At 32.6% G+C, this 16,369-nt stretch overlaps 1 protein-coding gene across 1 annotated transcript in view; it reads right to left on the reverse strand.

Annotated features, from left to right (window-relative positions):
• MYO10 (myosin X) overlaps positions 1–16,369 on the reverse strand; it is a 226,492-nt gene that overhangs the window by 92,941 nt on the left and 117,182 nt on the right. The window contains exons 5-16 of the mRNA XM_051969871.1: positions 15,711–15,845; positions 14,128–14,252; positions 13,602–13,615; positions 13,388–13,472; positions 11,455–11,558; positions 5,251–5,380; positions 4,172–4,290; positions 2,835–2,981; positions 2,341–2,441; positions 2,167–2,233; positions 977–1,069; positions 65–133 (exon numbers count right to left, since the gene is read on the reverse strand). Coding sequence (XP_051825831.1) covers positions 65–133; positions 977–1,069; positions 2,167–2,233; positions 2,341–2,441; positions 2,835–2,981; positions 4,172–4,290; positions 5,251–5,380; positions 11,455–11,558; positions 13,388–13,472; positions 13,602–13,615; positions 14,128–14,252; positions 15,711–15,845 — 1,189 coding nt within the window. The remainder of the gene's footprint in view (positions 1–64; positions 134–976; positions 1,070–2,166; positions 2,234–2,340; positions 2,442–2,834; positions 2,982–4,171; positions 4,291–5,250; positions 5,381–11,454; positions 11,559–13,387; positions 13,473–13,601; positions 13,616–14,127; positions 14,253–15,710; positions 15,846–16,369) is intronic.

Here is a 16,369-nt window from a genome sequence, read left to right on the forward strand (position 1 = left end):
GTCCACACTGACTAAACTATGGTTCTTTTGAAACATTGAAGAAGAAATTCTAAAAATATATTACCTCTCCAGCATAGTGTTTTACTCCAAAATTATTAACAGCAACTCTTGGCTTCACATAAAAGTGGTTATGCTAAATTAAAAGAAAAAGGAAAAAAAAATGAATAATTCAACAAACATTTTAGTGTTCACTCTACAAAAAGCACCATAAAATATAATGGAGGAAATACAAAGTTTAAATAAATCTTGGTCTCTGACTTAATAGGGCTTAGTGTCTTGTGTTAGTCTTGTCTTAGTGTCGGTGAGTAGCTACAAAACATACTTAAGAAGGGTGCAAAGAAAGTCTGAGGAGACTTCTCTATTAGGGAAAACAGGAAAGGCTTCCTTTTTCTAGAAATGTAACAGTACAAGGTGCAGAGGGAAGCAGCCCAGACACAGAGTACAGTTTGAGTAAAGGGATGGAGCTGAGACTTACAAAGGCCCATGCAGGAATAAAATAAACAGAGAACAAAATGGGGTATACACAGAGAGGCAAAATGGGGTATGACATCAAAATTCTGGATAGTATCTAAACAATTAGATAACTTGGTAGATGTATTAAAATTTACAAGATTAGTGTCAAAATTTTGGAGATATCCTGTTTCCCAGATCTGAGGTCCAGCAAGAAGGCTGTGTGCTGATCTTGATGGATCAATAATCCTTTATACTCTGGATGATCTCCTCCTCTAGCAAAGTATATTGCTTTAATGAATATAAGGTATTGACTGAAGGATTTATGATTTTCATATTAATCATTAACTATTTAGTTAACTCAGCTTAAAGTATCTATTCTAGTGAATAGTTATATTTATAGTTTGGAAAGCAAATATACTGGTGGGCACTAAAGAAATAATTCATGTTTTCAAATATTAGGTGTACACTTAATCCAAAGTTTTGCTATTTCAAATTGAAGAATCTGGAATGATCTTTGACATACAGCGTGCTGAGAGTGTAACTTCTCCAGTAAGGTAGTATCTGTTGCCTGAGGAAAATGACTTTCTTCATTGATAAGGGCTAGTAGTCCAAGTTTCTGGAAGAGGGAAGGAAAAAAAAAAGAGTATTTTTAAAATATAAAAAGTTTTCTTAAGAAATATTTAATTAAATTGCTTCTCCTGCCCCCATATGGCACAAAAAATAATTAATTCTAAGAATGAGAAAAAAAGTTTTTTTTTTTTTAATCCCATACTATAAAGAAAAATTATTTGGGTTATATGGGTTTCTTTTAATGATTTTTTTTAGGGGCAGATAGGTGGTTTAGTGGATAGGGTGCCAGAACTGAAGTTGGGAAGATTCATATTTCTGAGTTTCTGAATTTCATATTTCTGAAGTCTAGCCTCAAAAATTCACTGTGTGAACACATCACTAAATTCTGTAATCCTCATGTGTAAAAAAATGAGCTGGAAAAGGAAATGGTATATAACTCTAGTATTTTTGCCAAGAAAATCCCAAATGGGGTCACAAAAAGTTTTTAAAAAATAAATGAAAAAGGAGGGATCACATGGTCATGGAGACAGGAAAAATTTGGCTTACATACTTCCTCTGAGACTGGACAAATTATTTTAATCTCTAAGTGCCTCAGACATCCTTAAGATTTTTCTTTAAGTCACAGATAGTTTGGACCTCTGAAATACCCATAATGCACTACCACCTCTAAACCCCAATTCTTCAGTAGATTCTTCAATTCCATAAAATGATATGCATTTATTTCCAGTAAATAGAATTTTAGAACTTTTTAATATTTTGATTAGTAAGTTATAATCTAAATTTTAGAAAAGCATAAAGAATATGGTTCAAAAAATACACATTACATCCTACATGTTTGTATATATGTCGAACATGCATGTGCACATTTACATATATAAATGTGTTTACATATATATTTGCATTTATACCAGAACTTAGATTCTGCTAAAATTAAAATTAAAGTGCAAAGTAAGAAATACTACTATGATCACAGAATCACAGAACTGTCAAAGCTGAAAAGCAACTCTAATTAGAATACAATAGACCATTTTAGTCTCTTTCACATCTTTAAAGTACAAGTTAGTACAAGTTACTTTGTTCCCATAAGCACAAATTAACACAGCTGAGCAAGCTGGGGTCATAACTTATTCAACAATGGATTACCTTTTCAATCAGATCCAGACATTCTCCATTGTCTATCCAGTCAATATCTTCCCACACTAGCCCTTCTCTATAATAAAAGCAGAAGATAACACTTAAATTTCACATATAACTTTAAATTGAATTCTCAATTTTTCTTTAATCATTTTGGAAATGGTATTTTGAACCTATTATTACCTGCTATATTCCAGTTGTTCCAAAGAAAAAATATGCTTATTGAAATACTCCTGAAGCTTTTCATTTGCATAGTTTATACTGAACTGCTCAAAATGGTTAACCTGAGAGGAAAGAAGACATATTGGACAATAACTATCTTCAAATTTCCCATTCATAAAATGCAAGTTAAAGAGAAAGAACTAAAAATTCAGTGAGCTTCAGAAATCCAATCAGAGCTTCCAATACAAGGAACTGCATAATAGGCTTAAATATCAAAGAATCAAGAGGCAGCTAGATGGTGCAGTGAGTAGAGCACTGAAGTCAGGAGGACCCGAATTCAAATGTGACCTCAGACACTTAACACTTCCTAGCTGCTTAATCCTGGGCAAGTCATTTAACTCCAACTGCCTCCAAAAAAATTTAAAAAAAAAAAAATATATATATATATATATTTTTGTATACCTCATATACATACCTCATATACATATATATATATGTATACCTCATATACATACCTCAAAGTTTTCAAATCCAAATATGTCTAGAATTCCAATCGACTTGAAGTCATCTTTGCCTTTAATTCTACTATTAATTTTCTTAATAATCCAGGTAAAACATTGGGAATAAAGTGCCATGGCCATGGAATCCCTGCTATCTGCTGCCTGTGGGAAAGATCAGACATATTAAGCACTCTTTCTTTACATTTTATTTTTATTTTCACAGGCAAGAATCTACCCCACTCTAACCAAATCAATAAATCTGATAAGGTCCTGGGTCATTAGATAGAGTTGGCAGAAAAACTGATGAGATTACTCCTTGAGGAGAAGGGTACTGATGGGGATCAGCTCAAGTTTACATGCCAACCCCTGTGGAGGTCTTGGGTAACTCCACCTTACTGTATTCAATCAGAAAATCAAGATATGTCGTTAAGTTTCTCCTAAAAATCTGTTCAAGGTCTACACTATCTTTGCCAACTCCCTTTTGGACGAGCTCAACAGGACATTCTGTCTTGGCTGTTTTCTTCATGTTTTTTAGTGTCTTTTTCCTGCTTATAGCTAACTAGTAATTTTATTAGGGTATAAACTCCTCTATGGATTTGGCCTGTCATTCAATGGAATATTCCTATCTTAGGCCTCCCACAAGAAAAAGTATATTCTCATTCTCCTGGTTAATTGTAAGTTTCAACAGGGTACTGTTTTCCTTTGTTAATTCTTAAAACCATTTTCTATATATGTTCTCCCAAATCTATTTTCATATTTACCACTACCGATGTCTATTTTACCTCTTCACTTTATCTGTAACCTCTTCTCTTAAGTAAATCTACCTTTTGCAAAGACAAAGGCCACTATGAATTCATCACATGACTGAACCCTAACATTTGGTGTCAAACCCCAACATCTGGTGTCAATTGTTCCCTTCAATCTCATTATTTGGTACCTATATCAATCTCATCAGATCCATTCTCAAATTTTCCAGTGGATTATGTTTCAAAAGTGTAAAACTTGGTATACTGGAAATTATTATACCTGATTTTAGGTTCTCAAGTCAGTCCTCCAAATGCCTAGATTAGTGTGGGTCTTACAATAAAGCCATGTGGTAAAGGAGAAAAGAAAATGTAAGAAACTATTTTTTTCTTTGATTCATAGTTCTAGGGAAAATTTTGAAAGGGCACAAAGAATTAGTATTTCATATCTTTCTAATTCCTGATACTCTTATCCCATATTCCCTTCTCCTTCCATTATAGCACCCTATTCTCAAACTGTTTGATTTATCTTTTCTAAGGCCTCCACAGCTTTCCTTTTATTTCATAAATTAACCAAGGGAAAACTCAGTAGCTTTTGCTAAGAATTACTTGTTGTATGTTGAGAGGTGTTAAGATCTCTTCTCCTCGGAGTATCATTGATCTCTGTGTCAAGGCATCAGTTAGCTGTGTTGAGTCCAATCCTAGTAATTCTGCAGACCTACCAAGAGCTGACAAAAAAAGAAAAAAACCAAATAAATAAAAGATAAGCAAAATGTGGATTATGTTTGTACAAAAAAGAACAGGTGATTTTTTAGTGATATGATTTGAATCTACACCGGCATGTCCTTAAGTAATATTCCTGAAATCATTTTCCTTAGAAATTACAGAATAGTGAAACAAGTAAGTATTCATATTAATGTAAGCAATTGTAATAGGTGAATGGAATACTTGAAAAAAGTCAAATTTCTCTTTCTGGGTTAGAATTATAATTCTATCAGCTAAGACCACTTAGGATCATAGTAGCCTGTTAGAGATTAGGAGTGAGTAGAAGAACCTTGCTTCAAATCCAAATTCAAATTTTAATGATTCAAAATCTAGCCAAATCAGTTCTAAAAGATGACACTCAAAATGTCAACTTTTACATTTAATTTTATTGTAGAGGACTAGTGTGGAAAGAGAATGATTGGATAAAAAACAGAGAATGTTTAAATCTTACTGAAAAGGCAGTTCATTGTTTTAAATTATTTTTTTAACTGTAGATTTGGATTGATGGATTGTAGAATCCCCTCCATAACTCATGTCAATTATTAAATAAGTTACTAAATGTCCCCTAAAAAACCCATTCCTAAAATTAAACAGAAATGCCTATGCTAAAGGCTATTTAATGGGGCTTCATATATTTAAGTTGAAAGTAACCTCTGTTCTCTTCCTCCTCTTCCAGGGAATGAAGATTCTTTAATCTCCTTCCTAAATATATATTTTAAAAATCATAAAATTGAGATGTAGAAAGGCTAAATAATCATTTGACTAGTAATAGAGTAGAACTGGCTTTAAAGACCAGATATTCTTATTCCTGTTCTTTCTAGTTACAAATTCAGCAACATTTTCAAGATCCAAACTTCATATATGGAAGAACATTTCTTAGTAGTTTAAAAAAAAAAAAAAAAAAAAAAAAAAAGGAACCTTACCTGTTTTGAAAGAAACTTGTGCTCCACCAGCAGTGATGAATTCTATGTTTCCAAGATGTAGAATACCAGCAAGAAGTCTAAGAACTTCCCGAACTTCTTCTTTGCTGAATTGCATTACTTCCATTGCAGTCTAGAAGGAAAAAGAAAAATGTTTATAGTACCTGCCCATCTCATTAAAGTAAAGAATTAACAAAACTGTCATAATCTAATGATATGCATTATCTATACATCATGGTAAAAAGACTGACTTCTCTCATTGCCATGGTACCCCCAAAAAGGGCAGATCAAAAGGAGGGAGGGAGACAGAGATGAAGAGGGAAAGAGGTGGAGAGAGAGGGACGAAGAGAAGGGAATATTATATAATGGCCAGAAAACAAAGTAATATAAAGCCATGTTATTTAATTTTTTTTTCTTAATTTCTGAGACCTGCGTTAAGTTACTATGACCCAGAATGGAAAGGCAGATTAGTTTAAAAAAACCATACAAATCAACAATCTTTTTTATTTTTGGTCTTTTCCAAAGTACAAAAGCATAAATGTTATTTTCATTATATAGCATGAATATCAAACAAATTCAGGCATAGAGAATTCCATTAACATGTTCCAGTAAGAACATTTAGTAGCTTTTCTCAGAGTACTAAACAGAAAGCAGGTGGATTAGAAAAAATATTATTCTCCAGATTTTTACTCTTTGAGAAAGAAATTTAAAAAGTCACTATCAGTAAGAGAAAATTCCTTTATAATATAGCAAATACAAATAAAATATAAACTACTGTCTTGGTTCTATTTTTCTACACACTATAGTTCTAGATACTAGACACTAAAATGTAAGAAATTAATACAGTGCTATTTTTATCATATATGGGTGCTGAAAACAGACAAATATGCCCAATGTTCAGGGGGAAAAGAAAAAGCATTTGTGGGAGATTAAAATACTGAAAAAAATCAACATATTTTTAATAGTCTAATTTTAGGCAGAGCATGCCAATATTACAAAATAATTTTTAGTGTATAAATGATTTTACATTTTAGCGAGTTAGCAGTATTTTTAAAATGACTATAAAATTTAAATTGGTCTGAAAAACTAAAATGTTTTGTTGATGTGAATTTAAGTCAATGATGAAGATAGGAGAATTCAAAATGTATGCGCAAACAAATACAAATGAAAAAAGTAGGATTCTTAATTGTAACATCATATTTTAGGATGTTGACACGGGAAAATAAACAGAGCTGAAAGACACTTTTGTTAGCTGACATTTAAAAAAATAGTAATTATGTTCCATTAAAAACAAATAGGCACACATAAGTCTTCAGTGAGTACACAGTATTACACAAGGCAAGTAATTTCAATTGATATTATGAACTACAATGAATTCATATATTCAATCAAACATTTATTAAATATCTACTTCTGTGTAATATCCTGCTGAAATAGGCTTGTGTTCATATCAATTCTTTATATGTGAAATGTTCAAAGAAAAATGGTTTTGTTTTAATATATACATTTGATTCTTTTTTAAAATAATTTTTAAAAAAATCAGATGTGCTAATTTACTGTAAAAAGGGCTTTATTAAGTATTATTATATGATTAGAAAAGATGGGTAGAACCAGGATGGAGAAGAGAGTAGAAGGAACCTATACAAGTATTGCTCCACTTCAAAAACTCCTCTAAAGAGAGCTAGAAAATGCAGCAGACTGAATCCTAATGGGGAAATCTAAAAGGAATAACAGTAAATCATTTGTCCGGCTCAGCTGGCAGGCTTCTATAAGCACTTAGTACCCAGAGAAGGGCCAACTCCTAACCTATCCTGGGGCACTGGGATGGGAACAGGTGCAAGCTGGACGCTTTGTTACCCTACCTAGTTCTGGGTCACAGATTAGAGGCAGACTGAGAAGAGGACCTGTGTTCTCAGGTAGGTGGCCCTGGGCAGTGTACCAAGAAAGGAGAAGATTCAGCCGGCAGCAGGGGCAGCTGTGTGGCTCAGACCCAAATCTCACTTAAAGGATCTGAACCTGCTTGCAGAGGAATAAACAAAGCAAGAATCTCAGAGTAAAAGAAAGGCTAAAATTCTCCCATTTTGAACTAACAAAGCTTTCTAACTGACTGACGAGTCCTGTAGCTATCTACTCTTGCATAGACCCAAACACAGGTCATAAAATTGCAAGGAGAGTAAGTTTTAGAAAGGACTCATCCTAAGCCAGACAAACTCTAATGATAGGAAAAAATATTTATAGTTCCTCTGGAGGTGGTAAAGGACGAGAATTTGAGGAATTATGGAATAAATGAAATTGACTAACATTATACTGAACTTTTATCAGTTTAAAATCCAACCACTATTCTAGAGAACTTATGATAAAACATACCTACCTCCTGATAGAGACGTGAAAGGTTAACAAAACTAACTGCAGCGAAATGTTTTTTTCTGGACATGAACAATGTGGAAATGTTTTGCTTGACAAGTTTGTGATGAATTTTATTTTTCTTGTACTCTCAAATTTTTGAGAAGGGGTTTTGAGGGGAGTAACAAAAATGACTAAAAATAGAATCTTGATGAATTTTGAAAAATAATAAGTTTTATGTGTTATGTATTAACTATTTTTAGCTACTAATATTTTTACTTCAAATAGATACTTTCCTTTGTTTAATTTGATCAAGATTTTGAGAACTAAATTACATAAATGAAAAAAAAAAAAACCAAAATGTCAATGGCCTAAATAGACAATGCTAGATAAATCGTAGTCTATGAGAGCACAGCATGTTATTCACTATTTTAGACTCCTTTTGTCAACTAAGTTATTTATGATTCCATTGAAATCTGGAACTATCAAGAAGACAGTGCTCTTCTTGCTCTGTCATGCACCCTAGTGGTCATAGAGAAAATTGGTTACTTGGATCAAAGGAAAAGGAAAAGAATGTGTCGAAATTAAGATGGCACTGTATTTATATAACAACCTGTCATTTAGATCAGGTGTCAAAAACATAATAGCACCTACAACATTGCCAAATGCATGGTCAGAACTTGATTAAAATGTAATTTGAAAGTATTTCAAAAAATAAATACAATAAAACATAGTTTTAAAATGTAATGTTATCGAAATCAATGTGGCCCAGAGACTCATAGGTAAGGATTAGTTGTCCCTCCTTGAGTTCCCTACTTGAACTTTAGAATAAAATGCTGTTTTTTGATCAAAGGGAATAAGTAAAGCAAATTTGTGAAAATTCTATTTCTTGATGTAACTATGTAACAACCTCACTCTTTCATTTACAAGACCTTAAATTTGTAGCCATAGGAACCTAACAAGCAAAGACTATTCATTTATTTTATCATTAAGGAAATTGAGGCACAAAATGATCATGTGACTTAGCACGTGTGTGTGTGTGTGTGTGTGTGTGTGTGTGTGTGTGTGTGTGTGTGTATGTATGTATATAAAATCACCAAAAAGAGACCCAGTTTCCTTATTTTTCTCAAAGCGTAACCTCTTACAGAGAGAAGCAAAGTGACTGGTAATGGTCTTATCTATGACAGGAGGAATAAATTAAAATAGATAATAATTATTATTTAAAATATACTAGATTATATATCACATAATATCAGGGCTTGATGATATACGCATTTTAGAATGTTTGAGAACAGGAAGTTATCACTATAGCAGAACTAGCCAGTAGTCTTGAAAAACCTTGAAAGACAGGATAAGTTTCTTTTCTTCTTTTTTTTTAATTATACCTTTTTATTGACAGAACAAATGCATGGGTAATTTTTCAACACTGACCCTTGAAAACACTGTTCCAACTTTTCCCTTCCTTCCCTCCACCTCCTCCCCTAGGTAGCAGGCAATCTCATACATGTTAAACATATTAAAGTATAAAATAGGATAAGTTTCTATGGTGAATGGGGGGAAGTAATACAAGATTAGGGGGAAGCTCTGATATTCGATTTCCAGTGAAGAAATTCATTCATGTGTAACCAGTTTAGAATCTATCATCTCTTGAACATAGAAATATTTTTAGAAGAATTGCAGGTGGGGGGGAGAGAGAAAAAAAATTGGAATATAAGGTTTTGCAAAGGTGAATGTTGAAAACTATCTTAGAATGTATTTGGAAAAAATAAAATACTATTAACTAGAAAAAAAAATAAGAATTTGTCATCTTTTAGAGATTCTTGGGATAGTGAGTTAAATGAATTAAGTTAAAACCCAGGGTCTCTTGATTTCAAGGCAAAGGCAAAGACTGTGCCCATATTAGGGAAATCTAGGAAACAACAGAGCAGTAAGCTTAGGATCCAAACCCCAGTAGAAAAAGCAAGTCATTCATTAACAGAGTCTAAGATGCAATTTTTGAAGAATATTTGTCAGCTGAATTCAATTTTACTCTGATTAAGTGACAATAAATTGACAAGAGGATGTCATAAGATGGAGAAACGGTATTACAATGAAGAATATTGTATTTAGTCATAAGATCTGGCCACATATTGTGCAACATTACTTCAGTCACTTAACCTCACTGGGTCTCAATTTCCTTAAATTGGAAAATAAGGGGGTTGGATATGGTAACCTCTAAGAGATTCTTAAAAACTACTTTTAAAACTATGATCCCATAACTTGTGAAAGGTTGAGTCTACTTCCCAAATTCTTAATGATAAGCTCTACCAGATAAAAATAGCATACAATATTACGTGATTAAAGTTTTGGCAACAATTGGAATAATTTCTCTAGTAACCATATAAGGAATAGTGCTAGAATCTTAACTATACCACTATGTTGATAATTACGATACCTAGGATTTATATAGTATTTTAAGGTTTGTGATTCACATATATTATAATGTTTTATCTTCACAACAACCCCAGGAGGAGGTTATTACTATCATTCTCATTTTCCAGATAAGGAAAGAGAGAAAGTGAAAGTGATTTGTCTAAGCATTACACATCCAATCAATGTCTGAAACACAATTCCAATTGTTTCCTGATTTCAGATCCAAGATCCTTCCCATGTGCCATCGTGCTGCCATTAGGACATCAGGAATAAAGATATTTAATAAGATTTGCTAAATATGGATAATATCAAATTAGGGAAAGGCTATTGAGAATGACTTAGCTGTAAAACTTGAGTAATGAGTAATTTGAGTAAAAAGTAATGAAATTCTCTTAGTTTAATCTGTTTTATTCAAGTTTTGTTTCAGAGCAAATATTTTGCTGTGTACAATACTGTCCACAGTATGTATCAGAATTGAGATTGGATTTCCAAGATCTTCTAACATTCTTCCAATGCATTCTTGAAGACTTTCCAATCTTCAAGTTTAAAACTGGATTGACCAATTAGAAAAGGAATTCTATAAATAAGACCATAAATCTATAAGGATTGGAAAAAAAAAAAAAGATTGAGCTTATAGTAAAAAGGTATAGATAAGGACTACAAATTTGATTTTAATGATAAAGGGAATTCTTGGATCAAAAGTTCTCTCCACCCAAATAAGTGGGCAAGGCAAGTTTTTTAGAAGTTTGTCTCAGGAACTTGGCCAGGACCATACAACCAAGTATGGTACAAGTGGAACTTGAATTTGTTCTTCCTGATTCTGAGGTCATCTTTCCATTCTTTCTACCAAACTACCTTACTTTATGTTAATGGAAATGAAGAAATTTCAGGAATAATTTTTTGGACAAACAAGATCAGAAAACACTGAAATGAAATGAAGTATGGTTTTTCTAGTTAGAAATCTTCAATTAAAAAATTAACATGCTTGTCTAGAGAGGTTCAAGAATTCCTCCTTCAATATGGTGCTGAATAAAGTGTTGGTTTTCTATCCAAGTTTTCAGCTTCACTTATTAATAAATAACCCTGTGACAAGAATCATTTAACCTCTCTGTAAATTAGCTTTCTTATTTGGGGGGAAAAAGGAAAATATTTGTACCAATTAACTGATTGTGAGGAAAACATACTGTCAATTGCAAAGAACTATGAAAATATGAATATTATTATTAAAACAGTTAATTATCTCTCATGATCCCTTTTGATTGTTATTTTTAATGCCAGGTAAAAATTATCCAGCCTTTGAAGACAATTTTAAAGCAAAAGAAAAGGAAAAAAAGGGAAATACTTGCCTTTGAATGCTCATTGATTAGTTATTATTTCAGGTTTTTTTTTCTGAGGTAATTGACAGTACACTGTACCAGAAAGTAATTAATTCTTTTTAGGAAAGTAACTTACAATGACATCCTTGAAGGATTCTTTATCATTGATTGTCGCATCTGCTACACATCCAGATTGATTCAAGTAGTGGTAATTTTCTGGCATAGATAAATAAAATTCTTCTACAATATAAAAAGAGAGAAAAATATTAAGTCCACATTTTGCTATTATTCAGTTGATTATCTTAGGGAATAACACAAAAGGTTTTCCTTCTGAAATGAAAAATAGAACTAAGTAAATCTCACTACTTTCCCCCCTTCATGGAAATAACTATGATTTGGGCTAAGTGTATTTTTATATATCAAGATAGTGGAAGATGTTAAAAATAGGAGTAAAAGACAATTATGTGCCATGTACTGCACTAAGTTCTGGGGATACAGAGAAACTTCAAAGAACTTATATTCTTATTAGGGAAAAGAACATGATACAGAAACCAAAATACCAAATCTATATCAAGTAATTACTGAGGAAAATAGTGCAAGCTACTGAGGGGAGGAAAGGAATAGAGGAAAAGGTGTTCAGTAAACTATGAAAGAAAGCTAGGTATTTTAATGGTAGAAATAAATCCAGACATTGATTATAGCTTGAGCAAAAATGTGGAGTTATAAGATTCTGAATAGGGAAAAAGAAAACAGACCAATTTAGCTAGATTGTAGAATGCATAATGGAGGGTTAGTAAGGTACATTAATCATGGAAATGAAAACTGAAGATGGATTATACATAGCTTTAAAATTCAAACAGCAGTATATTTTATTACAGAGGCAAGGAGGAGCCAATAGAGCTTCTTACAAGACCTGTGATAATATAGTAGCAGTATTCTGGCAAGTCTATGCAGGATACAATTGAGAAGGGAGAGACTGGAAGGCAGTAAAGAAATTAGGATACTCTTGCCATAGTCCATTTGAGGAAATGAACACTTGAATTAAAATGGTGGCAGTTTGATATGAGTTGAGAGAGAGAGAGTTGAAGGGGAGAGAGAGAGAGTAGAAGTATCTGATTAGAGGTGACGCAAGTAGAAGAAGGAAGAGTTATGGAGACTGTGGGAACAACTAGATGGCACAGTGGTTAGAATACTAGGTCTGGAGTCAGAAAGACTCAACTTGGTTCAAATCTAGACTCAGACACTAGCTGTGTGACTCTGGACCAGTTATTAAAACTGTAAATTGAGCTGGAGAGAAATAGCAAACCATCCAGTATCTTTGCCAAGAAAAATGGGGTCCTGGAGAGTTGAACAATTAACAACAATCAAGGTTGTAAAAATCAAGGTTGACTGGGAAAATATTAGTACCTTCAACAGAAAGAGATCTGTTGGCACCCTCTGGGTGACACTGGGCAGGTTACTCCTCCAAACATGCTTGCTATTTCTTAAAATCTTATCGTTTCTTTTTAAGCTCTACCTTCACCATGATGTCTTTCCCATCTCCCCTAACAAACCAGCAGAATCCCAGCCTCATGAGTATTTTCATTTATTTTACATATACTCACACCTCCCTTGTATCCCAAATAAGATGTATGCTTCTGGAAAGAAATTATTTAACCATTTCACTTATTTTCACTGTATTTCAGTACAACTGAAAAATACTAAATAAATTAGAATTAGAGACTTTCTTTTTTGCTCCTGTAAATGTTGGAAAGCATATTATTCATGTATTATGCCAAGAAAATTTCATTTCAGTGCTTTTCTTCTCAGAAACATCCTCTGAATTAGATACACAAGGAAAAGCCAAAAGCAAGGATATTCCAGATTTTCTTTCTTCTCTTTAAATATTTGACATTTCAGTAAATTCAATTTTCCATTTATCCTCAAAAAACAACTATTTCACATTGTAGTTTACTAATCTATGAATATAATTCATAAAGCTTTCTCCATAGTTCTTCCATGGTTATTGATTTTTTAAAAATGAAAAATAGGTTATTAACACATGTGTACCTACTGTTTCTATCACTCACCTTTCTGTTCATTCTCTAGTCCTGCCAACAGTGCATAGAATATGTGATAATTCCTCTCCCCTGGATTTTGTCTCACCACTCGGTTCTGTGAAAATATATCAAATTTATACTATTTTCCCCTTGTTAATTTACACAAATTGGCAATCTTCCCCCCCCAAAAAAACCACCCCCCAAATCCCCCCAAAACAAAGCAAACTGAACCAAAAATACTTACTTTTTCTAATAAATCTTCATTTAAGAAAAAAAAATCCAAGTCAAGGAAAAACCAAGAATTTTAAATTAGTTTTATCGACAATTTTCTCTTCTTTATTTTCCTTCAACATGGCCTCCCTAACATTTTATTTGTTTTGCCACAACTGAACACAAATGAAACTAAAATAAGACTTGCTCATCCAGATTTAATTACAAACAAACAACTATGTATTGGAAAGTCAGAAGTCAAATTATGTGACAATAGATTTCAACCACCTATGTTTTTATGGTCAATTATGAGCACATTGTTTAAGATAATAACACCAGCTACCAAAGCTTTCCAAAAAAACAATTTTTTCTTAACTATGTGCACTAATTAAGTAGTTCAATTCTGCTTACTCTTGAATTAACCATTTAAAATAGATCCAGGAAAATAATATTTCTCTTTCTTTTCCTCCCTCCATTACAATGACAATCCAGCATCAGCAGCAGGTCCTTCCTATTTATCAAGGTTAAATAGAGAAGAAATGAAAAGGAAAACAGGATACAATCTACAATTCTTCCTCCTTGAATATTTCCCTTCTCACAGATGTTCAGCTGAATAAACTTCCCAAAACGACTGGAGTTGTTGTTGTAAACAGTCTTTGCATTACCAAAAGCTTCCATAATTGGGCTGTGGAATGAAAGGGTGGCAAAAAGGGTCAATTAGGAACAGCAGTAAAAACTACAAAATCATTTCCCCCAAAAATATCATCTCTACAGAAACCAGGAATAAATATTATCCCCACACAGGTGCTACATCCTTTTATTCTTTAGCCAAACCTAGAACATTCCTCAACATAACAAATATTTGTTTTTTTTTCTTTTTGGGTATGGATCTATAAAGCCAGCATTAAGGAATTTTCCATGTGGAAACTCCCTTCAATAATTGGTCTTACCCATGTAAGGCACTTAGAAGTGATCACACTGCTGGTGTCAGAAGCAAGATCTGAAGCTGTTTATCTACCTCCAAAGAGAGAACTCTATACAACTTACAATGTTGCTTCTCAATGAATATTCTTAGTTTGAGAAATAAAGTAATTAAACAGTATTTATAATGAGAATAATTTTGACTGAGAAGTCATTATAGCTTGAGTACTTATGAACAATTCAATATGGACAGTTGCTTTCTGTTTCAATTAGCATGAACCTATACTTACAAATGAAGAAAACAAGAGTAGGCAAATTATTTTTAATGGAAATTGACAGTATAAATCACCTTTAAAATTCTGGTATGAGCTACTAGAAGATGCCTTAATGTTGATACTGCTAAAAAAAATTATTTTTTCACACATCCAAGTATTTTATGACAATGTGTTGGCTACTTCTACTTTGTTAGAACTCACAGAAATTACAGAATAACATATAAAATAAACATACAAAAATATAATTATGTATACATGTACCACAAAGTATAATGGTAAAGTTCAATAATAGAGATACAGAAGAATAAAATCCAAGAAGATCACTGGCTTGAGGTAAAGTCTGTATGAGGGAGACAGGATAAGTAGGAATTAGATGTGTATAGAATGAGGCATTTTTATTTTTATGTACATAGAGAGAGCTAATAAGTGCACTTGTTTTGCCTGACTCTGAATATGTTACAAGGAATTTGCTGTTCTTTTCTCCTTTCCTTCCCAATGTGGTGGGAGTAAGAGAAAATAGATTTCTGTTCATTTGTATTTTAAATTAAAAAACAAAGGAGGGTAGGGGAGTTGCAGATGTGGAATGTTGCCAACACTTTCAGATGAAGTCCCTATATGTTATTGCTAAGATCTTTTCAGGTCGGAAGCTCACAATTAAGAGAAAAAATGCTTCTAATACACATGATATAGGATTATAAAAACCTGTCTTTCTGTTAATATCTATCAGTGTCTTCTTCATATAGTTGGTTGCTCAATATTGCAATTTTTTACTTATTAATCCATCTTATTCTCCTTGAAATGTTAAAGGAACCGTGTTGGTAATTCATACAGGAGCTAGTATAACAAAAATAACTTGTCTTTCTAATAAAAGGGATTAGGAGACAATTCTCAAAATTATAAAGCACTTTTGATATTAAAAGCATAGAATAATTAAGTTAAAATAATACCTGCTTTCAAGAATAGCTTGCTCCACACAGGCTGTCTTTTCCTTTATTGATAATTCCAAAGAGTGCTGACTGATGGCAGACAGGAACTTGAGGATTAGCTTAGTGCTCTCGGTTTTACCTGCCCCACTTTCCCCACTGAAAGACGAAATAAATATAAGGCAAGATAATGGCACTATATTAATCATCAACATTTTTAAAAATTGGTGATTGTTACAATATAATAGTAATAAGTAGTAAAATACTTTATTTCTATAATTAGCAATGCAGTTCCTATCATTATTTATATTATCTTTTATGGTTAAGAAATTAGTTACCATCTTATACAGCGCCTCTGTCCTATGTCCTTGCTCTCCTATTTTTTTATAAATTTAAAAGATTTATATAATCATCTTTAACCTATTCCCATTGAGAGTAGGGTTCCAGAACTACTAATCTTCCTCCATCTAATTCCTCTATGTCATTTCTTCATCTCAAACCTTATTTCTATAACACAATCACTCTTTTTACCTTTCCCTTAACAGTTTTGCTTTTTAGAATTATATCACATGTAGCTCTATCCCAACCTTTCTTTCCAACTACCCAATTACTAATGACAATCTTAAATTTACCTGTATTGGTACATTTCTATTTTGTCTTTGTTGAGTCTCTTATTTGATGTT

Source organism: Antechinus flavipes, chromosome 1 (genome assembly GCF_016432865.1).
Source record: "Antechinus flavipes isolate AdamAnt ecotype Samford, QLD, Australia chromosome 1, AdamAnt_v2, whole genome shotgun sequence".
Classification (NCBI taxonomy): Eukaryota; Metazoa; Chordata; class Mammalia; order Dasyuromorphia; family Dasyuridae; genus Antechinus; species Antechinus flavipes.